A 26,944-nucleotide genomic window follows, 5' to 3' on the forward strand; every position below is an offset into this window, starting at 1 on the left:
TCAGTCTTCCTCACATGTCTGCATGCTCCAGGGTCTGCCACGGCCCTTGGCTCAGCGGTGCACAAACCTGAGCATGCCTGTCATTTCCAGAAAACATTTCCGATCGTTTGGGTTGAAAAACGTCCGGTGTGAAAAGCGGCCATGATGTATTCCTTAAAGCGTTTGTTTGAGTTCAAGTAAGAGATTCTTCTTTCCATTTGCATGATAAGTCCCTTCGGGTAGGGTGCCTTTAATAGCGACGTCAGTGAATTTCCAGAGTAGCTTAATTTTACTGCTGGCGAACAGGGTTTCATTGCAGGGAGTTATTTCCAAAACATTACCGTTTTGGTTAAACAAGCATGACTGCCAGATAGTGGGATCTTAATTTCATCTCATGGATGTGCATTTATTAGCAATTCCCGGGACCTGCTAAGGGACAAAGCAGATCATTTAGTCCTGTCTTTCGGGCACCGATGAGTGAAGCTGCATGTGGGAACACATATGCTTCGATAAACATGCCAGGTCCTGTAATGACAAGGATGACAGAGTGTTCCAGAAAGGTGCTGATGCAGAGCACTTCGCATGGCAGACGTTTGAAATTGTTTTTAAAAGCTAAGTGGGAAGAATCATGATTCATCTTGCTCGAGGTGACGTGAGCTCATGGGCATGTCTTTAGAAAGAGTTCTCATCTGTCAGCAATACATACTGACATGTTGGTGGGTAGAAATAATACCTGAGATTTGCGTTTAAATATTGTTTCAGAAGTCCAAGGAGGGAGGGGCACCTGGGGGCTCCGTCAGCAAAGCATCTGACTCTTGATTTCGGCTCAGGTCATGATCTCAGGATTGTGAGATCGAGCCCCATGTTGGGCTCCACGCTGGGCATGGAACCTGCTTAAGAGTCTCCCTCTGCCTCTGCCCCTCTTGCTCCTGTTCTCTCTCTCTTTCTCTCTCAAATAAATAAATAAATAAATCTTTAAAAAAAAAAAAAGAAGTCCAAGGAGGGATAGAACATCTATTGCGATGAGTAAAGGTCACAGCTGGGAGGGGGCCTGTCATAGCACTGTATTATTCTCTCTACTTCCGTGTGGGTCCGAAAATGGTCCCTGTTAAGGGTTAAGGAAAAGAGAGGAGTAGGATTTTGCCAGCAGGTGCAGAGTAAGGGCATTGCAGGGAGAAGCCTTGGTTCTTTGGGAACCGTAGGAGGGTCTGTGCGCTCCAGACGCCTGTAGGAGGCGGTGGGGCCCATTTCAGGGTTTGTGAAGCGGTTGTTGGGTTCAAAGCAAGTAGCGTCTTAACATAAACGGCCATCAGAGACCTTTATTTTCTGTGGTGGTTTCGTGGGTCAGGAGACTGAAGACCAGAGAAGAAATTGGCACCAGTGGTGTAGGCCAAGAATCCGCTAGACTCCAAATCCGGGCTCGAACCCCGCCCTCTCGAGCCATGGTGCTGGTTTTTTATTTCCAGCAGCGAAGGAAGAGGCAGGTATGGGCAGAGTCTCCGTTTGCCTTCTCTTTTCCTGCAGTTAGGCTTTACGAGCGCGGCTCTCATCCTCAAAGCCGCCCGGGGACTCCTGGCTCAGAGCCCACTGTCGGGGAGGCTCACGGTGGATGAGGGGTCAAGGCTTGAGCTCATCCTGCTGGTGTCCGAAGTCTTGGAAGCATATGACCAGGACAAACCGAGGACTGCGAGCTACCTGCAAGAAGAGGGGATTAAGGTCATCTCAGACCTCTTGTTGGTAAGCCCGACTTTCTCTCCATGGGTAGCAGCCATCTCCTCTGGTAACTGCTTCTAGAAACCAAAAATAGAATTGGTTTCGGAAGTACTATGGTGATTGTTCTGGGTGGTCGCGGGGTCCTTGGAAATTGGGTGTTGAATTTCAAGTGTTTCATGCGAATCTATTCATGTTCCTCTGAAATGTTTCTCTGCTCCATCCTTCCGTGTTTTGGGAGATTTCCTTCGGGATATCTGGGGCAGCGCTGGACTTAGAACCAGCATTTCTTAGCACACTTTCTGCTTCTTGAGGAGTGAAGAGAAGTAGTGCAAAGGATTTCTAATGTGCATTAGTGTAAAGAGCAACTCTCTGATATTCAACTACAGAAAAATCCACCCAAGTTTATTTCTGTTGCAGTAACTATGGGAAATTGGGATTTACTGGGTTTTTCCCCATAAGAAATGGCCAACACTTTTAAGAAGCAGTAAGTTAATAGACAGGCTCTGTCTCTCCTCTCCTACTCATTTATCTGCCCTCCTGCCCAGACCTACTCGTTTACCTTACATTTGGGAAATCAGAAAATAAACAAAAGCTCAAGCTGAATCTCGTAATAGCAACCAGGATTAGCAACTCTGCATGCGTGCTCTACACATCCTTATATCTGCCCTCACTGACCCCCACGGCGCAGGGCTTAGGTCCACTGCCAAGTCCACGGGACGTTCAGGCTCCTTCTGGATGGGCTAAGAAGCTGCAAGAAATATAACCGAAGTATCACACTTGTTGCAAAATGAATAAGATCACAGGAAGATGAGTCAAAACCAAAGAAAGCAGTTTACATCTTATTGTTATTGGGCATTTATAGCTTTATATCAAAATAGTCGCTGGGGCCCGTGAATCCCAACCACGCTGAGATGGGCCGCATTTCCCATTATTTGCCGCCTCGCCCCTGGTTCCGGATCCCAGACAACTTATTCATTTGCACTGGGAACGTTTGACTCTCCGGGCTCCGTTTCAGGATGGCCTCTCTGCAAGCAAGGAGCATCGGCTCCACGTCAGCACTGGGCAGATGGAGTTCCACGTGCTTCTTCATCGCGACCTGCAGAGCTGCGTGCAGGGCCTGGGCTCCGTCCAGGTGCGTTTCCCTGCAGACCTGGCTGGACAGAGTCCTACAGGGGTGGAAACGCAGAGCGCATGCTACATTAGCCGCCTCGTGCTCTTCAAGAAGAACCCGTATCCAGGGGGCCAAGCTCCTGGTCAGGTACAATGTGGCGGGTGACCAGCCCCTTCCAATGACCACCTCCAGTGTGCAGTAATGATGCTTTGATGAGGAAGAAGGGATCAGGGTGGTGGGGCGTTTGGGTGGCTCAGTCAGTTGAGCATCTGCCTTCAGCTCAGGACATGACCTCAGGGTCCTGGGATCGAGCCCCACATCAGGCTCTCTGCTCAGCAGGGGAGTCTGCTTCTCCCTCTGCCTCTGCTTCTCCTCCTGCACGTGCTCTCCCTCTCTCTCTTTTTCTCTCTCAAATAAATAAATAAAATCTTTAAAAAGGAAGGAAGGAAGGAAAGAAGGAAAGAAAGAAAGGAAGGAAGGAAGGAAAGAAAGAGAGGAAAGAAAGAAAGGAAGAGAAAGAAGAAAGAAAGAGAAAGAGAGAAAGAAAGAGAAAGAGAGAAAGAGAGAAAGAAAGAAAGAAAGAAAAGAAAGGAAAGAAAGAGAGAGAGAGAGAGAGAGAGAGAGAGAAAGAAAGAAAGAAAGAAAGAAAGAAAGAAAGAGAGAAAGAGAGAAAGAGAGAAAGAGAGAAAGAGAGAGAGAAAGAGAGAAAGAGAGAAAGAGAGAAAGAGAGAGAGAGAAAGAAAAAGAAACCATCTGAAGGGCCCCAGGAATGGCAGGGAGCTGGGAGGGCAGAGCCCGGCATTTTCTGTGTGTTCCACACCCCCCAGCCTGGCTCAAGTACCTGATGATGTCTGATGGATGAATGCACCAATTAATGATGGGCAGCTTCTTTTGCTAACAAACGCTCATCTTATAAAACACTGACCTTTTATTATTTAGGGAAATAGAAATAGAAATGGTTAACCCGCATATGAAAATCAGACTAACGAGCAGTAAGGAAACAGAAATGAAAGTGATTTTTTAGTGCACAGCAGTGCAGTTGTTTAAAGAGACTCACCTGTGTGGAGGTGCAGCGAGCGGGCATCCGAGGTGCATGCTCCCGAGCAGCGCTCCCGAGATGCTTCAGACGCCGGACCTGCCGCTGTACTTGCAGGAATCTACAGAGGAGATGAGCAGACTTACTCAAAGCAAGATGGGTAGCTTCATTTGTTCAACACAACATGGTTCATGATAACCCAAATAGCGTTGTACCTGAATGTTCAACGGGGGCCCAGCTCACTGGTGATTTAAATGATTTATGATCATCTATAAATAGCCAGTTAATGATGTCAGCTGGAGAATTTTAGTGACTTTGGAAGCTTTTATGCAAAAAACGCAGAACGTGCATTGTGTGCCGTGTACGTAGCTGGTACATAGAGATGGTTTCAGATGTGGCGTCCCCAGACAGGTTCTCTGAGCGGAGGTGTTCTGGACCCCTTTCTGTCGCTTCCTGATTGTCTATGATCTGCCGCTCTTTCTTTCGTATGAGCTTTCCAAGTAAATAGCAAGATTACCGGGGCACCGGAGTGGCTGTTTGTTAAGCATCTGACTCCTGATTTAGGCTCAGGTCGTGATCTCATGGTCCTGAGATCTTGCCCTGCATCAGGCTCCACAGTCAGTGGGGAGTCTGCTTGGGATTCTCTCTCCTTCTGCCCCTCCCCCCCAGTTAAAAACAAAACAAAACAAAACTGCTTTAGAGACTAAAAATTGTCAAGGTAGTGAGAGTGATCATCCAAGGGCAGCATGGCGTCCCCCAGTCCTGCCATTCTAACCAGCTGAAGGAGCCGCGTTTTTCCACGCTGCCCCCTACCGTCAGGTGCCCAGCATGGCCCACGGGAGGGGTGTGATTGCTGGCCCCACTGCTCCTAGGCACTCTTGTCCGCAGATTGGCCAGGTGGTCGCCCCGTCCCTGTTCAGCTGCTCCAGCAGGAGACCCATCAGCAGGTGGCGGCTGAGGGAGCCCATGACCGTGGAGTTCGGGGAGGAGGATGCCCTGGTGAGGGGTCTTTCCAAGCTGCCTTGAGTTCATGCAGACCACACTGGCTGGCTTTTCCTGCCTTTGCTGACCTTGCTCTCCATTTTGGGACAGGAAAATAGAACTGAGATGACGTTTGTCCTGTTCCGGGATAGAGTGAATGTTCATCGGTTCATCGGGCATTCTGCAAACCCCCAGGAGTCTCTGCACATAAGGATAGAATTTTCTAGGCCTGTTCTGAGAGCTTTCCCGGTCATGGTGCTGGTAAGGTGTGTTGTGGGGGGACCGCCACCATGGGGTCCAGATGGCAACAAGAAGGACAACATGATTCATGATAATCGTGAACATCTCGTGAAAACCAGGGAGTGAAATTCACTTTCCACGCAGTCCTGAGGCTCGTGGTCTAACGAAGTTATGGGACATAGACACTTGCTTGGGGAGTAAGCTTCCTGCTTTGTTTCCCTGAGCTTGGATTCTTGCCCGCTGAGCTTGTTAGAGTAAGAAACACCTGAGTGTCGGTGATAACACAGGGGGCCTCATCGGAATCCAGTGCTCTCTCCCAGTATAGACCTGGGTCAGAATTCTATTTTTTTTTTTTTAAAGAAAAAAATGTGTTCAGATGATGTGTCAGAGGAGACTCGATAAATGAACCCTGTTTCTCAACGATGTTGAGTTTGTGAGGCTTGGGTAGGCCCATTTCATGAACAGATCACAAGGGAGCACTAAATAAGTGGCCACCTGGGAAGGTTTTTTGGAATCCTGCATTGACAGTGTCCATGGAAGCCACCGGCTGTGGGAGTTCGTTGTCCGTCTGGATGGGCCCGGGTTCTGTTAGACCATCTCTCCTCCCCGCAGGCTGGGTCCTCCCCCTGTCCCACTGCCCTGCTCGGGTGGGGCCCTCAGCCACGTGGCCTTCTGCAGGGGGATGTCTACACCGCGTGCACCATGGTGTCCCTGTGTATCGTTGGCTCCACCCTTCTCCTGCCACATGAGCCAAACTGTTACCGGGAGCAAATCTCTTTTCTCCTTTGGGTTTTCCCTTAATTCTTTAGGTCACGCAGATAAAAGGTCAGTTGGTTCTGACCAGGTTCTCAGTGACCGCGTGGGGCTCACCGTCCCCCGTCCTCCTGTTCTGGCTGCTCGCAGTTACTGCAAGGAGGTAACTAGGACCAGCAGGTGCATCTGCCTCAGTGCCCACCTTCCCAAGTGTGCAGAGCGGTACTGTGTTATTCCCGCAGGCTGCGCCATTCGTGTTTCGGGCTGAAGGTTTTCTTCTGTAATGAGTGAGGAGGGACAGTGTTGTGTGGCTCTTACCGAAAGCCCAGTGGCGCCGTGGAGTCCCGGCCTGTGTCCTTGTTGTCAACAGGGTGTTTGCTCAAAATCCTATGACTAAGGTCTTTGGGAGGAAAAAGCAAAACAGAACCAGACACTGTTGCATTGTTTTTCCATCCTAGGTTCTCTGAGAAACCTACTCCTTCTGATTTTCTCGTGAGGAAGGTCTACGCCTGGGATGAGCAGACGGTGCATGTGTATGCACCTGCTGGTCCTCCGAGAGGTCAGTGGACAAGGTTCCATATGTTAATTTTTATTTTGTTACAGATTTTATTTATTTATTTGAGAGAGAGAGAGATCGAGTTTGAGCCGGGAGGGGCAGAGGGAGAGAGAAAGAATCTGAAGCAAATGCACCGAGCGCGGAGCCCGACGTGGGGCTCGATCCCACGACCTGAGCCGAAACCAAGAGTCGGACGTGGGGCTTGATCCCACGGCCTGGGCCAAACACGACCCGAGTCGAAACCAAGAGTCGGACGCTTAACCAACTGCGCCCCCAGGTGCCCATAATTTGTAGTTGTTCATGTGATGACGAGAGCTGTTAGAAGGGATGCACGGAGAGCAGTGTCTTTCTTCACTCGTGGTGGAGACAGGAAGCCGCGTCAGAGCAGGTGGCCCATCTCGGCCAGACCGCAGTCACCTCTGCATCAACACTCCATTTTGGCCGATTTGGTGGACCTTCCCCGAGCCCCGAGATCTCCCTGCTGGCTGCTCCTCTGGCATCTATGTTTGCCTCTCTTGTTTGCCATTCTGCCACCCAGCGTCAGGGGCCTGACTCGAGGGCCTCCCTGCAGCTCCCGGGCCCCTCCTGGCCCTCACCGGGGTCTCTGTTCTCCCCCAAGGGCAAGAAACGGGTAGCTTGCTTCAGGGGTCCACACGGCATAAACACACAGGTCGGGCTGATTCTGCAGGCTGTGGTCCTCGCTCGGGGATTGGCTTCTGGCTGATGCCCCTGTCTCCTGTCTCCACATTTGTGTGGGATGTGACTCTTTTCCTCTGAGAACCGGTCACTCTGAGCTCTTGGTTTCTTTTTTTTTTTTTTTTTTTTTAAAGATTTTATTTATTTATTTATTTGAGAGAATGAGAGAGAGAGAGAGTACATGAGAGCGGGGAGGGTCAGAGGGAGAAGCAGACTCCCCGCTGAGCAGGGAGCCTGATGCAGGACTCGATCCCGGGACTCCAGGATCACGACCTGAGCCGAAGGCAGTTGCTTAACCAACTGAGCCACCCAGGCGCCCTCTTGGTTTCTTTTTTTTTTTTTTTTTAATTTTTTATTCTTATGTTAATCCCCATACATTACATCATTAGTTTTAGATGAAGTGTTCCATGATTCATTGTTTGTGCACAACACCCAGTGCTCCATGCAGAATGTGCCCTCCTAAATACCCACCACCAGGCTAACCCATCCTCCCACCCCCCTCCCCTCTAGAACCCTGTTTGTTTTTCAGAGTCCATCGTCTCTCATGGTTCGTCTCCCCCTCCGATTTCCCCCGCTTCATTCTTCCCCTCCCGCTACCTTCCTCTTCTTCTTTTTTTTTTTCTCAACATATATTGCATTATTTGTTTCAGAGGTACAGATCTGAGATTCAACAGTCTTGCACAATTCACAGCGCTTACCAGAGCACATACCCTCCCCAGTGTCTATCACCCAGTCACCCCATCCCTCCCACCCCACCTCCCACTCCAACAACCCTCAGTTTGATTCCTGCGATTAAGAATTCCTCATATCAGTGAGATCATATGATACATGTCTTTCTCTTTTTGACTTATTTCACTCAACATAATACCCTCCAGTTCCATCCACGTCGTTGCAAATGGCAAGATCTCATTCCTTTTGATGGCCGCATAATATTCCATTGTATATATATACCACATCTTCTTTATCCATTCGTCTGTGGATGGACATCTTGGCTCTTTCCACAGTTTGGCTATTGTGGACATTGCTGCTATAAACATCGGGGTGCACGTACCCCTTTGGATCCCTACTTTTGTATCTTTGGGGTAAATACCCAGTAGTGCAATTGCTGGATCATAGGGTAGCTCTATTTTCAACTTTTTGAGGAACCTCCATACTGTTTTCCAGAGTGGCTGCACCAGCTTGCATTCCCACCAACAGTGTAGGAGGGTTCCCCTTTCTCCGCATCCCCGCCAACATCTGTCGTTTCCTGACTTGTTAATTTTAGCCATTCTGACTGGTGTGAGGTGGTATCTCATTGAGGTTTTGATTTGGATTTCCCTGATGCTGAGCGATGTTGAGCACTTTTTCATGTGTCTGTTGGACATTTGGATGTCTTTTTTGGAAAAATGTCTGTTCATGTCTTCTGCCCATTTCTTGATTGGATTCTTTGTTCTTTGGGTGTTGAGTTTGATGAGTTCTTTATAGATTTTGGATACTAGCCCTTTATCTGATATGTCATTTGCAAATATCTTCTCCCATTCTGTCGGTTGTCTTTTGGTTTTGTTGACTGTTTCCTTCGCTTTGCAAAAGCTTTTTTATCTTGATGAAGTCCCAATAGTTCATTTTTGCCCTTGCTTCCCTTGCCTTTGGCGATGTTTCTAGGAAGAAGTTGCTTCGGCTGAGGTCAAAGAGGTTGCTGCCTGTGTTCTCCTTTAGGATTTTGATGGACTCCTGTCTCACATTGAGGTCTTTCAACCATTTGGAGTCTATTTTTGTGTGTGGTGTAAGGAAATGGTCCAGTTTCATTCTTCTGCATGTGGCTATCCAATTTTCCCAACACCATTTGTTGAAGAGACTGTCTTTGTTCCATTGGACATTCTTTCCTGCTTTGTCAAAGATGAGTTGACCATAGAGTTGAGGGTCCATTTCTGGGCTCTCTATTCTGTTCCACTGATCTATGTGTCTGTTTTTGTGCCAGTACCATGCCGTCTTGATGATGACAGCTTTGTAATAGAGCTTGAAGTCCGGAATTGTGATGCCACCGGCTTTGCTTTTCTTTTTCAATATTCCTCTGGCTATGCGGGGTCTTTTCTGGTTCCATACAAATTTTAGGATTATTTGTTCCATTTCTTTGAAAAAAGTGGATGGTATTTTGATGGGGATTGCATTGAATGTGTAGATTGCTCTAGGTAGCATTGACATCTTCACGATATTTGTTCTTCCAATCCATGAGCATGGAACGTTTTTCCATTTCTTTGTGTCTTCCTCAATTTCTTTCATGAGTATTTTATAGTTTTCTGAGTATAGATCTTTTGTCTCTTTGGTTAGATTTATTCCTAGGTATCTTATGGTTTTGGGTGCAATTGTAAATGGGATGGACTCCTTAATTTCTCTTTCTTCTGTCTTGTTGTTGGTGTATAGGAAAGCCAATGACTTCTGTGCATTGATTTTATATCCTGCCACTTTACTGAATTCCTGTATGAGTTCTAGCAGTTTTGGGGTGGAGTCTTTTGGGTTTTCCACATAAAGTATCATATCATCTGCAAAGAGTGAGAGTTTGACTTCTTCTTTGCCAATTTGTATGCCTTTGATTTCTTTTTGTTGTCTGATTGCTGTGGCTAGGACTTCCAATACTGTGTTGAATAGCAGTGGTGATAGTGGACATCCCTGCCGCGTTCCTGACCTTAGGGGGAAAGCTCTCAGTTTTTCCCCATTGAGAATAATATTTGCTGTAGGTTTTTCATAGATGGTTTTTATGATATTGAGGTATGTACCCTCTATCCCTATACTCTGAAGCGTTTTGATCAAGAAAGGATGCTGTACTTTGTCAAAAGCTTTTTCTGCATCTATTGAGAGGATCATATGATTCTTGTTCTTTCTTTTGTTAATGTATTGTATCACATTGATTGGTTTGCGGATGTTGAACCAACCTTGCAGCCCAGGGATAAATCCCACTTGGTCATGGTGAATAATCCTTTTAATATACTGTTGGATCCTATTGGCTAGTATTTTGGTGAGAATTTTTGCATCCATGTTCATCAGGGATATTGGTCTGTAATTCTCCTTTTTGTTGGGGTCTTTGTCTGGTTTTGGGATCAAGGTAATGCTGGCCTCATAAAATGAGTTTGGAAGTTTTCCTTCCGTTTCTATTTTCTGGAACAGTTTCAGAAGAATAGGTATTAATTCTTCTTGAAAGGTTTGGTAGAATTCCCCTGGGAAGCCATCTGGCCCTGGGCTTTTGTTTTTTGGGAGATTTTTGATGACTGCTTCAATTTCCTTAGTGGTTATAGGTCTGTTCAGGTTTTCTATTTCATCCTGGATCAGTTTTGGTAGTTGATACATCTCTAGGAATGCCTCCATCTCTTCCAGGTTATCTAATTTGCTGGCATAGAGTTGCTCATAATATGTTCTTATAATTGTTTGTATTTCTTTGGTGTTGGTTGTGATCTCTCCTCTTTCATTCATGATTTTGTTGATTTGGGTCATTTCTCTTCTCTTTTTGATAAGTCTGGCCAGGGGTTTATCAATTTTGTTAATTCTTTCAAAGAACCAGCTCCTAGTTTCGTTGATCTGTTCTACTGTTATTTTAGTTTCTATTTCATTGATTTCTGCTCTGATCTTTATGATTTCTCTTCTCCTGCTGGGTTTAGGCTTTATTTGCTGTTCTTTCTCCAGCTCCTTTAGGTGTAGGGTTAGGTTGTGTACTTGAGACCTTTCTTGTTTCTTGAGAAAGGCTTGTATTGCTATATACTTTCCTCTTAGGACTGCCTTTGCTGCATCCCAAAGATTTTGAACAGTTGTGTTTTCATTTTCATTGGTTTCCATGTATTTTTTTAATTCTTCTTTAATTTCCTGGTTGACCCATTCATTCTTCAGTAGGATGCTCCTTAGCCTCCATGTATTTGAGTTCTTTCCGACTTTCCTCTTGTGATTGAGTTCTAGTTTCAAAGCATTGTGGTCTGAAAATAGGCAGGGAATGATCCCAATCTTTTGGTACCGGTTGAGACCTGATTTATGACCTAGGATGTGATCTATTCTGGAGAATGTTCCATGGGCACTAGAGAAGAATGTGTATTCCGTTGCTTTGGGGTGGAATGTTCTGAATAGGTCTGTGAAGTCCATTTGGTCCAGTGTGTCATTTAAAGTCTTTATTTCCTTGTTGATCTTTTGCTTAGACGATCTGTCCATTTCAGTGAGGGGGATGTTAAAGTCCCCCACTATTATTGTATTGTTGTCGATGTGTTTCTTTGCTTTTGTTATTAATTGCCTTATATAATTGGCTGCTCCCATGTTAGGGGCATAGATATTTACAATTGTTAGATCTTCTTGTTGGATAGGTCCTTTAAGTATGATATAGTGTCCTTCCTCATCTCTTATTACAGTCTTTGGTTTAAAATCTACTTTGTCTGATATAAGGATTGCCACCCCAGCTTTCTTTTGGTGTCCATTAGCATGGTAAATGGTTTTCCACCCCCTCACTTTCAATCTGGGGGTGTCTTTGGTTCTAAAATGAGTCTCTTGCAGACAGCATATCGATGGGTCTTGTTTTTTAATCCAGTCTGTTAGCCTGTGTTTTTTGATTGGGGCATTTAGCCCATTTACATTCAGGGTAACTATTGAAAGATAGGAATTTAGTGCCATTGTATTGCCTGTAAGGTGACTGTTACTGTATATTGTCTGTGTTCCTTTCTGGTCTATGTTGCTTTTAGGCTCTCTCTTTGCTTAAAGGACCCCTTTCAAGATTTCCTGTAGGGCTGGTTTTGTGTTTGCAGATTCCTTTAGTTTTTGTTTGTCCTGGAAGCTTTTTATCTCTCCTTCAATTTTCAATGACAGCCTAGCTGGATAGAGTATTCTTGGCTGCATATTTTTCTCATTTAGTGCTCTGAATATATCCTGCTAGTCCTTTCTGGCCTGCCAGGTATCTGTGGATAGGTCTGTTGCCAATCTAATGTTTCTACCATTGTAGGTTACATATCTCTTCTCCCGAGCTGCTTTCAGGATTTTCTCTTTGTCTATGAGACTCGTAAGTTTTACTATTAGATGTCGGGGAGTTGACCTATTTTTATTGATTTTGAGAGGGGTTCTCTGTGCTTCCTGGATTTTCATGCCTGTTTCTTTCCCCAAATTAGGGAAGTTCTCTGCTATAATTTGCTCCATTATACCTTCTGGCCCTCTCTCTCTTTCTTCTTCTTCTGGGATCCCAATTATTCTAATGTTGTTTCGTCTTATGGTATCGCTTATCTCTCGAATTCTGCCCTCATGATCCAGTAGTTGTTTATCTCTCTTTTTCTCAGCTTCTTTATTTTCCATCATTTCATCTTCTATATTACTGATTCTCTCTTCTGCCTCATTTATTCTAGCAGTTAGCGCCCCCATTTTTGATTGCACCTCATTAATAGCCTTTTTGATTTCTACTTGGTTGGATTTTAGCTCTTTTACTTCTCCAGAAAGGGTTTCTCTAATAACTTCCATATTTTTTTCAAGCCCAGCTAGTATCTTTAAAGTGATGATTCTGAACTCTAGATCTGACATCGTACTAATGTCCGTATTGAGTAGGTCCCTGGCAGTTGGTACTACCTCTTGTTCTTTTTGTTGAGGTGATTTTTTCCGTCTCGTCATTTTGTGCAGAGGAGAATAGATTAATGAGAGAACAAAATGCTAGCAGAGTAACCACATCCCCAGAAAATATACTCTAAACAAATCAGAAAAGACCTGAAGCAGTGGGATAAGAAAGGGAAAGAGAGAAAAAAGAAAAAGAAAAAAAAAAAAAGATAAAAACAAAAACAAACAAAACAGAACAACAACAACAAAAGGAAAACCAGAATGTGATCAAATATGATCTATATGGTATATAGATCAGTGCCACACACTAGATTTGGGGTGTATTTTGGTCTTTTAGGAGAAAGTGCCTCCCAAAATTTTAAAGAAAGAAAAACTTATATATGTACAAAAATAAGGGTTGATATGATGAAGGGATGGAATATGACTGTAAAAATGGAAATTATAAAAAATGTTATAAAAGGAATTGATAAGAAGTTGTTTGAAAAAAGAAAGAAAAGGATTTAAAAAAAGAAAAGAGAAGAAGAGACAGAAAAAAGGGGAGAGGATGTGATCAGTCAGGGGAATAGAAAGCACCATATACTAGAGATTTAGGGTATATTTTAATCTGTTAGAAGAAACTATCTCAAAATTTTAAAGAGAGAACAACTTATATATATAAGCCAAAAATATGGGTAACTACTATGAAGGGATAGAATATGACTCTAAAAATGAAAAATAAAAAAATTTTTTTTTTTAAAAAGGGATTGATAAGATGTTGGTTGAAAAAGGGAAAAAGAAAAATTCAAAAAGAAATAATAAGACAAAAAGACAGTTAAAAAAAAATTAACTTTAAAAGACTAAAGAATCATGGTAAAAAAGCCGTGAATTCTATGTGCAGTAGTCCTCTAGCGCTGGAGTTCTGCCGTTCTCATTGATTGGTAAACTTGGCCTTGGCTGGCTGTTCTCGCTGATCTGGGGAGGGGCCTGTTGCCGTGGTTTCCAAATGTCTCTGCCGGAGGCGGAATTGCCCCGCCCTTGCCCCCTCCCGGCTAAGTCATCTGCTCGGGTTTGCTCTCCGGGGCTTTTGTTCCCTGCGAGCTTTCCGTACAGCTTTGGAGGCGGAGAGTGAAAATGGCGGCCTCCCAATCTCTGCCCCGGAGGAGCCGAAAACTCGGGCAGCTCCTCAGTGAGCCCCCAGAGAAAAGCCGTCAGTCACTCCCGTCTCCCTGGTCTCCGGCCGCACTCCGTGCTCACCCGGCCTGTGACCGCGCGTTTCTATCCCCGGCACCCAACCCCGGGTGGAGTCTCCAAACCCAGCAGATCCCTGCGGTGCTCTCCCGCGCGGCTCCTCCCGGGGGAGGAAGGGGAGTCTCCCCGGATCTGCCGCTTGTTGGGTCCCTGCTGGAGGAGCAGGGGCCCGACTGTGCCGCGGATCACGGTTTATGGCCGCCCCGAGCTGAGAGCCCGCGCCTGGGCTCCGCCTCTGCAGCCGGCTTCCCTGCTCCGATCCCTGGGAGCTCTGCCGCACTCAGGCACCCCCGGTCTTTCTGTGACCCGAGGGTCCTGAGACCACACTGTCCCGGAGGGTTCCACCCCCGCTTAGCCACCAGAGTGACGTCCCTCGGCGGAGCAGACTTTTAAAAGTTCCGATTTTGTGCTCCGTGGTTCTATCACTTGCCAGAAGCGGCCGACGGAGGCCCCTCTCCCGCCATCTATCCTCCGGAATATCGCCTCGGATTCCCTTCTCCGCACGTCCTACCTTCCAGAAAGTGGTCGCTTTTCTGATGAGAGAGTTGTTGCTCTTCTTTTCTTCGATCTCCTGTTGAGTTTGTAGGTGTTCAGAATGGTTTGATCCCTATCCAGCTGAATTCCTGAGAGGAGACGAAATCCAGGTCTCCTACTCCTCCGCCATCTTGCTCCACCCCCAATCTCTTGGTTTCTTTTTAAAATGGACAAATCTGTTATCAAATTCAGATTCCCAATGGCAATTTATTTTTTTTAAGATTTTATTTATTTACTTATTTGAGAGAGAGAATATGAGCAGGGGGAGAGGCAGAGGTAGAGAGTATCTTCAAGCTGGGTCCCCGCTGAGCAGGGAGCCCAATGCAGGACTCGATTCCAGGACCCTGAGATCATGACCTGAGCCGAAGGCAGACGCTTAACCACCCCTTTCTTTTTGTCAGGTTTTACTTTACTTTCTTAGAATACATTGTCCTAAGAGTCCTAAGAGTACATGGTCGAAAATTACTTGAATTAGTTCTTTTCGGCATGGACTTCCGTTGACAGTTTTATGGACTGTTGGGTTTATTGTTTTTTCTAAATATGTTTAACATGAAGGGTTATTGTTCTCCATTTGCTTTTCCTGTTTGTTTGTTTGTTTTTAAGATTTTTTTATTTTTAAGTTATCTCTAACCCCCCAACATGGAGCTCAAACTCACAACCCGGAGATCCAGAGTCACGTGCCCCACCGACTGAGCCAGCCGGGCGCCCCTGATCTCCATTTGTTTTTATCTAATTTTTTTTTTTAAGATTTTATTTATTTATTTGTGAGAGAGAGAATGAGAGAGAACACATGAGAGGGGGGAGGGTCAAAGGGAGAAGCAGACTCCCCGCCTAGCAGGGAGCCCGATGTGGGACTCGATCCCGGGACTCCAGGATCATGACCTGAGCCGAAGGCAGTCGCTTAAACAACTGAGCCACCCAGGCACCCTGTTTTTATCTAATTTTTAAAAAATATGTGAGACATTTCTATTGCTCAAATATCTAAGCCTTATTAAAAATGTAGATACTCAGGGGCATAGGAAGTGTCTAGATGCAGTATTCCAGGGTCGAACGGTTAAGCGTGTGTGCAGTTTCCGTAAATATTGCCAAACTCCATGCCCCCCCACTATGAGCATAGGGCCTGTTTCCCCACAGCTTTGCCAACAGACTGTTTTCAAGATTTTGAATTTTGCCAGATGGATATTTGAGAAATGGTAGTTTTAATATGCAATTTATGTTGTGATTTGAGCATTTTTTCATACATTTAAAGGTCATTACCTACTTTTTTTTTGGTGAACTCTTCATACACATCCATTTCTCTCTTGGGTTTATTTTTTCTTGACTCCTAGAGTTTCCGACTTTGTTTTTATTGGGCTGTTTTGCTTTGCAAAAGCTTTTTGTAAAAAATAGTATTTATCAACTTTTTAAAAATTACTCTTAGATTGTGAGTCCTTATAGAAATTCATTCCTTATGCCCAGGTTATGAGAGAAAATCATTCACATTTATGTTTTCTTTTTGTGTCTGCACGGTTCCATGTGTGTTTACATTTAGATCTCTGGTGCTTATCCTGTAGGTGAGATACAGATCTGATTTCCTATTTTTACAAGTGGTTAGTAGCTAATTGTCACAACATCGCTTATTAAAAGTCTTAGGGGAAGGGGATGCCTGGGTGGCTCGGTCAGTTGAGTGTCCCAAGTCTTGATTTTGGCTCAGGTCGTGATCTCAGGGTCGTGGGATTGAGTCCCGCTTTGGGCTCTGCTCTCAGAGGGGAGTCTGCTGGAGATTTTCTCTCCCTCTGCCTCTGCCCCCCCCCCCCCGCCGCCCACCTCTCTCTCAAATAAATAAATAAATCTTAAAAAAAAGTCTTAGTCTGTTGAGTCACAGATCTGTACCTCTGAAGCAAATAATACATTATATGTTAAAAAAAGAAGAAGAAGAAGCAGAAGATAGCAGGAGGGGAAGAATGAAAGAGGGGAAATTGGAGGGGAAGACGAACCATGAGAGACTATGGACTCTGAGAAACAAACTGAGGGTTCTAGAGGGGAGGGGGGTGGGAGGATGGGTTAGCCTGGTGATGGGTATTGAGGAGGGCACGTTCTGCATGAGCACTGGGTGTTATGCACAATGAATCATGGAACACTACATCAAAAACTAATGATGTATTGTATGGTGACTAACATAACATAATAAAAAAAAAAAGCAAAAAAAAAAAGTCTTAGGGAGAAATTTTAAATAAATGGAATGTTAAATATTTTTACTTCTAAACATAAAAAGTTACCCCCAAGTGATAGGCTAACGACACACGGCCACTGCGTTGTCCTTCTGGGGACCGCTGCAGACCCAGGACTGGCAACTGGCTGACGGGCCAAGGAGAAGCAGGAAGGGGTGTGTGGAGCTGGGGAGGCTGCCTCCCGGGTCTTGTATCTCCCGGGCGGGGGACTGGCCCATTCCGGGTGTCCAGAGGGACCCGGAATATAGGCAAACATATCCAACACTCTGCCAGCCCCCATGAAAATCGGCAGTGGGAGCCTGCCTGGACCCATTTGGCTCGCAGTTTACATGCCCCGGGAGAGGAGGCTCCAGACGGCCTCTCCCTGCCCCACTGTCCACTGCTTTGGCCGCCTGGGAATGCATTATGCCTTTCTGCAAACTTCAGGTGTATTTATTTTTTCTCTTTTTAGACACCAGCTTGGGATATTTATCCTTACTAGACGCTGACTATGACAGAAGCCCTCCGAACAAATACTTCGCGCCAGCAGTGAACTACAAGGTGCGTTTCCAGTGGGTCCAGTGCCTCTTCTGGGAAGCGAGAGAGTGGAAATCTGCAAGCTTCTCTGCACAGCCAGGAGCGTCTCCAGAAAAAGTGACCTGCAGGTACAGACGTGCTGTTGAAGACACACTCGAGACTTCGAGAGGTGACTGCATTTTCTTCCGCGCGGGGCCGGGTGCCTGAGCCTCCCTGGCCGTGGTCCCTGTGCAAACGGCAACAGGACCTGGTGTGTGCGCCCCTCCCCATCTGCAGCCTGGCCCTCCCTGGGCTGCAGCCTCTAGGAGAGCAGGGTCTGGCTTTTCAGGGCTCACCCCTGAGGTGACAGCTGCAGTAGGTGTCCCCCGATGTCTCCTGAACCGCGCTGGTGGGCGTCTGGTCGGTGGGGACACATCCGCGCACAGTGGGGCTGGGCTTACGCCCGCCGGCCTCTGCGCTGAGCCGGACCACGCACGTGTGGACACTGAGCCATCTGCACGAAGTTATACTTGCTAGAACCTGTCACCCTTTCTGCCCCTCCGTTAACCCACGTACGTGACACTGTAGGCTCGCGGCACACGTTTGGCGTCCTAACCCGCGTCTCCCTCCTAGCTACGACCGCCTTGCGCCGGTCTCTGTCGCAAGAAGAAACCTGAACGCCAGTTTTTCAGTGAGTGACGTTTCCAAGTGGCAGAGGTGAGGTTCACTTTCTAGATCACAGTGGGGTCACGCGGGATGCCCATGTGTCATCCTGCAGATGCCAGAAACCCATGTCACCTGTTACTGTTTTGCATTTTGCAATCTTCTCCGTCTGTACCTACATCCGCAGACAGGAGACGTAAAAACACGAGAAAGTCAGCATACTTTCTGTCGAGCTCAGCTTTGGCTCACCATGAACCTGGTCAGTCAGCGCTCACTCGGTCATTCTCGTCAGTGAGGACACAGTGGTCTGCCCATCCTGATTAGCTCCCTCTTTCTCTTCAAAAGCGTCCCATTTTATCATATTACTATTATTTTTAAAGTTTATTTATTTATTTAAGTCATCTCTACACCCAACATGGGGCTCGGACTCACGACCCCGAGATCAAGAGTCATACGCTCTTCCAACTGAGCCAGCCGGGCGCCCCCAAACTGTCCCATTTTAGATAATAGATTTCAACTCAAGCTTATTTCTGTGGCCATCGTTTTACCTGGAACAGGTGTATTTGGATTCTGGACTGTGGGTTAGTAGGGGTGTGCTTGTGTGGGCAGGAGCCCTCCGCCAGGTCACCCACACGGAGCACCGACCGGGCTTGGTCCCAGCAGGCACGGAGTGTGTGTTTGCTGAATGAACATCTGTGGCTGAGTCTGCATTTCCTGGTGTGCGTTGGGTCTCTCTTATGTTGATGTAATGGGGAACTCTGTCCCGTACCCTATTATTTAATCCATCATCAAAGAGTTGATTGCTTTGTAGACCAGTAAGTGGATTACTGACACCAGGGATCCAGTGAGTGGGGCTCAGGACAGCTGTGGTTTCAGATATGACGGGTGGGGGACAAGCCATCAGGAGAGGGACAGCCCTCGGGATGCCCAGATAAAAGGCAACACCTCGAGTCAGGCAGGGGCAGGTGCATTCTGGGAGGACAGCATCCTTGCAGAGCACCTGCCTGCCCTTTGAAACCCCGTCAGAGTCCCGTAAGACTCCAGGTTAGGGTCCCGGCACTAGTGACTCAAAGTGGACCCCACTCTGCGGGTCTGGAGGGTTCGGTGACCCTCCACCCCCAGGCAGCCATGGTGCCTGGGAGCAGGAGGTGAGGGCCAGGTGCGGCGGGGAGCAGGCAGCCCAAGCACGCAGGGCGGGAGGGATGGGGCAGATAGGCATGGTCGCCAGGAGGGAGGGAGCGTCCATTACGCCCACATGTCCACGCACTTTACAGACATCGTACTCCTGAGTCTTCATCTGAGCAGTGAGATCGGTGTTCTTGTCACGTTTCATCAGGAAAGCTCCTCAGAGGCCGTGAGTGGCAGCACCACATGGGCTTCAGATGTGGAAGCTGGTCTGTCACCGGGCATCTCTGTCCGAGTCCCTGCTCCTGAGTCAGCCTGCAGCAGCTCCTCCCCTGAGGGGCTCAGACCCATCCTAACATGGGGACGGAAGAGGCCACGCTATGCCCTCCACCCTTCCCTTCTTGGCCTCCTTCCCCGTAAGAATCTACTTTCTCCTCCCAGTTACAAGACAGACAGGCATTTACAAACATATCAGTGAAGGCCAGCAGGGGCCTCTGTGTGTGTGTGACTGTGTGTGTGAGTGTGTGAGCGTGAGCCAGCGTGGGGGGCGTTGGTTAGTCTTTGCCTGACGGTTTATTTTCATAATTTACCATTTATTCCCCTCCTTTCGTTTACAGCCACCCGGAGAACCTGCTTCCCAGTATTTTGGTGGTGGTTTTTACGATTCTTTATGCACTTCTGGTTACTAAAAGCAGACGTGTAGATCGTCACGAGAAGAAGAAAGCTGGTTGCATTTTTCTGCAAGAAGATGCTCCCCCCGGCCACCAGCTGTACGCAGTTGTCGTGGACACGGGCTTCCGGTCTCCTGCCCGCTGTAGTGCTAAGGTGAGCGGGTCATCCCGGGACTCGCACTTTGTGGTGTGCAAGGCTGTGGATGGTGGGAGTGACGGCCCCAGACACACCCCTTGTGGAGACTGGCCTTCCCAGCTGCCCCATGTTCCTCCATCCAGAGTGGGGGGCTCCTCTCCCACCTCGTGCACAACCCTGCGAGCCCTCCCCGCCCTCAGGGCCGCCCCCTCGAACCTTCATCTCTCTCCACCTTCTCCGTGGAGAGCAGCCCGCACGTCCAGCCCCACGTGAGGCAGAAGGACCGACGGATACATGGGGCAGATGGGCATCACGGGGGCAGCCCCACGGGAGGAGCAGGGGCCATGCCACAAGATATTCGGACCGTGGCTTTTGCTGTGGAAAAAAGCACTATTAAACCTCTACTTTACATTACATCCCAAAGCAGCTCCCCAAGACTGAAGACTTACAGATTAAAACAAAATTTAGAAACCTCTCGAAGAAAATATGTGCTTTGCGATGGGGAAGGATTTTAAAAACTGGAAATAAATAAGGCACTTCCTTAAATGAACGATTGATCGTGTGTTTCTGGGCCACTGAAGCCGCCCCACTGGGGAGTGGTGAGCCCCACGCGGCTGAGAATGTGGGTCTGCAGGGTGCCTCATGCACCCCAGTCATGGTCACAGCCCCCTGGACGGCCCTCAGGCCTCCCCCGTCTCCCCTCTGAGCCGAGGAAGGAGGACGTGCCCACTGTCTGTCCTCTTCCTCCTGAGACAAGCACATGCCCTAGTGAATCCGAGTTGCCGTCTGGCTTTTCTAGATCAAACATGTAGAAATCCGGCCAGCCTGGCAGGACAGGCGCTCCTTCCCAGGTCTCTCCTGGGGAAGTGTGGGAGGGGCCGTCCAGGGATGGGGTAGGGTGTCCCCTTGGTCCCTCGGGGCTGGAAGGTTCTGGGAAGGCTGGGGCTGGGAGACGGTACAAGGACGCCCCTTTCTGGCTCAGCTTAGTGTCCTGTGTCCAGGATCTCAAACCCCCACCTTGTGTCTTTGTTTTGAGGTTTACATTGTTCTCTGTGGTGAGAATGGGTTTTCAGAACCCAGAGAACTCTACTGTCCAGAGAGGCCCCTGTTTGAAAGGAATTCCAGACATACTTTCGTCCTGAGGTGAGCGAGGCCCAGCCGATCGGTGTGGCCCTATCATGAGCCCAAGGAAGCAAAATGCACAATGTCACTGTCCAGTAAGGAGCGTCGGCGTGCACACGGACGGTCTTATAAAGTCGTTCACGGTGCTGTTTGACATAGATTCGTGCGGGAGGGAGCGAGGACGGGTGTTGGTTCACATGCTGCCGACACTCAGATGGCACGGATCCCGCTCAGCTAATTCGGGTCCTCCTAAATTGGGAAGAGCAAGGACACGTGCCATGCAAAGACCGTGCGCTTGGATGGGGAGGGATCACTGATCGGGAGTCCAAGCACCTGCCGGTTTCAGAAAATGTGGAGAAACTGCACTAAATGCTTTTTCTCCTGGTGAACCTTGTTCACGGTCTGTATCGGTTCGGGTCCCATCTTCACTAAGAAGAGGTGAGCTCCAGACTTGTCCACGCCGGACACACATGCATGATGGAGCTGGAGTGCCCGGGGTTCCGGGGAGCCGGCAGGCATGTGGGAGCTGGGTCTGGGGTCCGCGCCCCATGCTCCAGAGGGGCTCCGTAGGTCACTCTGCGTAGCATGCATGCGTTGATGCGTCCGCGGTGCCCCCGAGGGTGAGAATCGGGGCTGGGGCCGCCCTGCGGGGGCCCCCACCGCACAGACCCTGGCCTGACCATGGCTGCTGTGTGTCCTCAGCGCCCCCGCCCTGCTGGGCCCGCTCCGGAGCGTCCGTCTCTGGCACGACAGCCGTGGGCCCTCCCCAGCCTGGTACGTGAGCCACGTCGTGGTGAGAGTGCTGGCCCCCGGGCACGGGCAGAGCTCGCTCTTCCCCGCCGAGTGCTGGTTGGCGGCGAGCAGGCGGGACGGCCGCGTGCAGCGGGAGCTGAGCTGCCTGCGTGGGGGTCTCGGCTTCTGGAAGGTAGGTGACCAGCCAGCCGCCCGGCCACCTGCAACACCAGCTCTGCTTCCCCCCTGCAGCCGTTTGACTAACCTGCACTAAAGTTAACCTCAGGTGGCCGTATCCTAAGTGATGCCGCGAGCGAGCCTGCGGGAGAGAATGAGTTACCCTTGCCAGGCGTTATTGCCCTGGCGATTTTCCTGTAATAACCATTCACGGAATTTACTGTTGCCTGCGGTCTGTGGAGTCCAGAGGGCCGCTAACTAAAGCCGGGAGTGCCCTGTGTATCCTGAACCCCAAGATGACCAGTCAGCGGTATGGGTGTGATCCGGGGGCAGAACAGCAAGAGATCAAGAAAAATGACAAAATCACCTAAAATCTCACAAACCACCCATGAAACTCGCTCTGCACATCCGGATCGCTCCCCATATGGGAATGTGTTTGATCTAGTTGTGATGACACTTTACGCATTTTGTGCTTCCTAATGTATTATCTTCGTGAATTTTCTTTAGAGACATCGCTGAAGGGCCATGTTGGACGTTGTGATTCTCTTTAGTTTAGTTGTAGAAACACTTTGATGGGGGCTTCGTGTTCCCGGTGACCAGTTTCACAGGCTGGTCTCAGACGGGCAGAGGCCAGTGAGGGCTGGTGTCCTCCCACGTCACCAGATCCTTCCTTCCAGCGTGTCCCTGTCGCCACCTGTCACGGGCACTGCTGATGGAGCAAGAAAGTGCTTGCAGTGCGTGCATCGGCAATATGGAAATTCTTCAGCTCCCCAAAACTGAATGCCTGGCTCAACCAGCTTTCCTTAGACAATTATTCAAAATACAGTCATGTTGTTTATTCTCCAGCTGTTTTGCTTGAGAACCTGTGGGGAGAAATCTGTACGTATTAGTCGGTACAGATATGAACGAGTCACACGGCAGGTCTGATATGAAGATATAATTCTCATGTCGTTAAAACGGTTTTCCCTCGCTGTGCTTCTGTGTTCTGCTGCTCGTCACCGTTTTTCTAGAATAGCCTTGAGCACCGAGTGTTCCTTGAGTTCCACTGAGCCTTCCGAACCCAGTGCTGTTCTGTAGGTAATGTGCCACCCACCACGTGGCCGACGCCCAGGCAACCGAGGACACCCAGGCGGCCCGGCACGCTCCCGGGCTGCAGTGCGCAAAAAGCCTAGTGAAAATGACCTGTGTTGCAGGGAATGTGCTGGGAACAGGGAGGGCTTGTAGACAGAGGCTGCGAGGAGAAGGGCGTGAAGACCCTCAAGGGTGCGGCAGGAGAGGTGGAGGGGCAGCTTGTCCCCGAGCTGCAGATGCCCCAGCGCAGGTCCAGGGCGCTGAGCGCATGGCGGGTGAGGGTCTGCGGGGACCCGGCACCCGGCTGACGAGCTAGCGCCATCACCCGGACCGTCACCGCTTGCCCACCAGGAGTTCTCGCCGTCGGGACCAGCATCTCTCTTCTGGTGTGTTTTAGCTCCTGTATTCAAAGTTCACGGAGTACCTGGAGGATTTCCACGTCTGGACCTCCGTGTACAGTCGGCCGTCCCCCAGCGGCTTCCCGCACACGGCGCGCCTCACCGTCGTCTTTGCCTTGCTGTGCACGTACGCCTGTCTCACTGCCCTGCTCACGGCTGCGGGACGAGAGCAGGTGGGGGCGCTGGGTTCTCCTGGCAGTGGCTTCCAGTTCCCAGACCTGCCGTGTGACTCGTTCTCAGCCCAGGAATTAGCAGGACTCGCAGTCCTGGCGGAAGGGTTCCAACAGGGGGCGGGAGGCAGTGGCCTCGAGCACTGCAGAGGGGATGCTGGGCTGGATGGAGCCGGGGGTCTGCGGGCTGGGGGGCTCGGGGTGAAGCCAGCACAGGCCTGCCTCCCTGACCCCTGCCACGCAGAGCTCGCGCCCTCCTTGTGCCACGGAGTGTGACTTCTCCGGAGGGGTCAGCAGCCCGGACTGTCCCAGAGCACACTCCTGGATTTTTTTTTTTTAAGGTTGGCAGTTATTTCAAATTTTAAAACTCCTCTGGCCAGAAAAGACAGGGAAGAGTTCTGAGGGCCACGTTTGCCCTAGAGATGCCACCCCAGCCTCGCGGTCGCTCTCAGGAGGGAGATGGATCAGCACAGGCAGCGGGAGTGGGGACCCTGCCTCCCTATGGAAGCACAGCATGATTTTGGGCTGTGGGGAAAGAGTCCATTTTGCTTCTGATGACAACCTCGTGGCCACTCAGGGTCCCCCCAGTGGCTGGGAATGTGGTGAGGGGCTCTTTCCAGAAATGGTGTCCAGCAGAGAGCACAGTGTTCAGAGCACGTGTGAGAATAGTAACAGATTGGCGGAACCTTTAAAACCGAGGGACAGGTGCATGGCATTTGAGGGACGGTGATAAATTGCGCCAGGCAGCAAGAAGTTGAAAGGCTGGGTCCAACTGGGACGGGAACGGGCCCGCGGTCCGAGAACCTGAACTCGCCCTCCCCTCTGGGGTCGACCTTTGTCTGATCTTCTCTGCTCACCAACGCGTCGGGGTTACGGACGCCTTCTCATCAGATTGTAGCAAGGATTCAGCCGGGGGCCCACGAGGCGTGCCTGGCAGAAAGTGGGCACGCAGAAAACATTCATCCAATCTGGAAAGATGTGTATATTGGAAAAACAAAAGGATTCCTTGTGAGTTTCCATTGTTTCCAAGGGTTCAGGGAGACAGGGCTTTGGTTAAACACAGGGTACACATTCACATTAAAGACCTTGGTGACTACAGCGGATGCATTCCGGCTGCCCTGACCGCTGCCTTCCTACAGCTCCCGTGGGCTCTCGGTGCCCCCGATGCCGCCGCCGGGTCCTTCCGGACGGGTCTCCTGTGCACCCTGCTGGCTTCTCCCGGGGCTCAGCTCTTGTCGCTGATCTTGAGGCTCAGCCAGGTACAGGCAGCCCGCCCGTGTGCCCTGCTGTCCCGGGTCCTCCCACATGGCGGGATTCCCGCCCTGAACAACCCCCTTCCTTCTGCAGGAAGCCCGCAGGCCCCTGAGAAGAGCACCCTCAGAGGCAGCTCAGGGTAAGTGTGCATTTAAGAACAGCCGGGAAGGTGTTTTCTGTTTGTTTACAAATCACAGCAACAGCAGATGATGAGGTCTCCCCCGTCCGACCCTGCTGGTCCTCTTCAAGAGGCCAGCTTGCGAAGGAGACCTCGGGTCTCCTGCTCCCCGTGTTCACTGCTGTTCACTGCCAGGACAGAGGGCTTCACTCCATCTGCATGAAAGGGGCCGTGCAGCCCACGCCCAGATGCCACGTGGACAGGCCACACTGGCAGCCACGTCCTGGGTCTCAGGGAGGCCCGTCCTGGTGGGGCCGCAGGGAGGGCTATTTCCTGAAGGAGGCTCTCTCCCAAAGAACCCTAGATCCCTCCTTTAACGTCATAACCTGGACTCCGTTTAAATCAGGCCCTCACTCCCGGGGAAGGACGGCAGACGCCCAGAAGACACACGAGGTAAATACAATTATGTTTCTCTGGTGTCTCCCTCGGCCGTGGCCCGGACACAGCTGGTCAGGCCCAGGGGGAGACCCCGAGCAGGGCAGGTCCTGCAGAGAGAGGGGGCTGTTCCCCAGGGGGTTCGAGGCCCACTGTCCGGAGTCCCAGTGGAGGCCACACGAGAAGGGGTGTGGTTGCTGGTCGGTGCGGACGTTTGGGGCACGCATGGTTCCTTGTGCTTTTGAATCTCCGCCTCCCTCCTGAGAGCTCCCGTCCTGCGTGGGCGCGCTGTCCCCAGGCGCATGTCCAGGCCTCAGTCCCCTCTGCTCCCCTGCGTGGGGCTGCCTCTCTGCCCTTCCGCGGTGAGCCCCGCCTGCCCCCTGCTCGGCCTCCCGGAGGGCAGCTGGCACTGCTGTTGGCTGCAGCCACCCCATCATTTCCCACGGGCGCCCCACCACCCTCTGCGGATGCAAATGAGCTGGTCCCAGGGCTGCCCATGCCTCCTCTCCAGAGCCTTCCCCCCAGCCTGAGGCTTGTGGAGGTGCTGGCCCAGCTCCTGAGAAAGCTTGCAAGCCGTGCTGCGGAGGACACGATGCGGCACAGAGAACTGTGGGTGCTGAGGTGTTAACCCCATCCCCATGTTGTCTCCTCCAGGGTCACAGTCTCTCGCAGTGCACCAGGGCCTGCAGGGGGGCAGCAGGTGGCCGGAGCGCGGGCTGTCTGTGCCCAGAGCAGGAGGCCTACGGAGCTAACCCCGGCCAGCAGGCCCCGAGGGAGAAGGGGACCCGCAGCGCTGTCCATGTGCAAGGTGACGTCGGGGCTGGGGGTGCAATGCTGGGCCCCCTCCTGTGTCCTGGGCCCCTGAGAGACACAGGGGCCGCACAGCGGGAGCTGGGTCCGATGAGGCTGGACGCTCTGGTCACATGGACACCAGGCCCACCCGAGACAGCCCTGAGTTTTGTTCCAAAGTGCTGGCCATTTCTGCTCTATACTTACATGGGTTTGCTCACGTCTTTTAAAAAGTCAGGAATAGACCCTTCACTTGCTGCGGAGTAGAGTGCCTAGCGACAGCCTCGGACGAGGCGGTAGCTCAGCGGACAGCCAGCGGGGACGGGGCCCCCGGGGGGGCAGCCAAGCAGCCGGTCAGTGTTGCCCAAGGGGGCCGTCGGGGCCTGGCCGGGCGGGTGCACGTGGCTGTGGGGCCCGGGGCTGCGGGGCGCATGAGCAGCGTGCTTCCCGGCTCCAGGCCGCCCAGGTTCGGGCGCCGGCTGTGGACACTGCTCCACGGACCACAGTTGGCGAGGTGGCACTGGTGGTGGGAGGCAGCCAGGTCTGGCTGGGCTGGTGCACGCAGCACCCTACGTGCTGGGGCGTGGGGTATAAAATACCTGGTTTCTGTGCGCGGAGGGGGCCTGGGGCCAGCAGCCTGCCGTGCCGGAGGGCACACACCCGGGAAAAGGAGACCCGCACCCGACAGCCCAGCACACGCACCCGGCCGGGAGGGAGCGGAGGAGTGCAAAGGGACTCGGGGGAGGTGTCCCCCTTGTACGCGCAGCAAGTGTCCTTCCCTTGCCCGGTGCCTCCTCCCCGGCAGGTGCTCCTGAGTCCACGTCAGCTGATCACCTTCTGCCTCTAGATGGGCCCTGGGGGGTCTTCCTATTGGAACAATTGCCTGAGAAAGCAGAGCTCCATGGCCTCCTCTTGGAGACATGAAATGTGGGGGGGACCCTCCGACTATGTGCTCGACTCCAGAGAACTTACCCAACAGAGCCCACGAGAGGCGGCTGCTACCCACCTGGT

General features: G+C 50.4%; 1 protein-coding gene across 1 annotated transcript in view; it reads left to right on the plus strand.

Moving 5' to 3' along the window:
- PKD1L1 (polycystin 1 like 1, transient receptor potential channel interacting) overlaps window positions 1-26,944 on the plus strand; it is a 138,540-nt gene that overhangs the window by 66,315 nt on the left and 45,281 nt on the right. Inside the window, exons 28-42 of the mRNA XM_064575588.1 lie at window positions 1,504-1,716; window positions 2,708-2,950; window positions 4,728-4,838; window positions 4,932-5,086; window positions 6,272-6,372; window positions 17,029-17,221; window positions 17,706-17,789; window positions 19,478-19,685; window positions 20,704-20,810; window positions 21,492-21,714; window positions 23,167-23,340; window positions 24,477-24,596; window positions 24,685-24,730; window positions 25,116-25,162; window positions 25,799-26,197. Of these exons, the coding sequence (XP_064431658.1) occupies window positions 1,504-1,716; window positions 2,708-2,950; window positions 4,728-4,838; window positions 4,932-5,086; window positions 6,272-6,372; window positions 17,029-17,221; window positions 17,706-17,789; window positions 19,478-19,685; window positions 20,704-20,810; window positions 21,492-21,714; window positions 23,167-23,340; window positions 24,477-24,596; window positions 24,685-24,730; window positions 25,116-25,162; window positions 25,799-26,197 (2,424 nt within the window). The remainder of the gene's footprint in view (window positions 1-1,503; window positions 1,717-2,707; window positions 2,951-4,727; window positions 4,839-4,931; window positions 5,087-6,271; window positions 6,373-17,028; window positions 17,222-17,705; window positions 17,790-19,477; window positions 19,686-20,703; window positions 20,811-21,491; window positions 21,715-23,166; window positions 23,341-24,476; window positions 24,597-24,684; window positions 24,731-25,115; window positions 25,163-25,798; window positions 26,198-26,944) is intronic.

This window comes from Mirounga angustirostris, unplaced genomic scaffold (genome assembly GCF_029215605.1).
Source record: "Mirounga angustirostris isolate CCGP_5_RB_7025 unplaced genomic scaffold, mMirAng1.0.hap1 SCAF_12, whole genome shotgun sequence".
NCBI lineage: Eukaryota > Metazoa > Chordata > Mammalia > Carnivora > Phocidae > Mirounga > Mirounga angustirostris.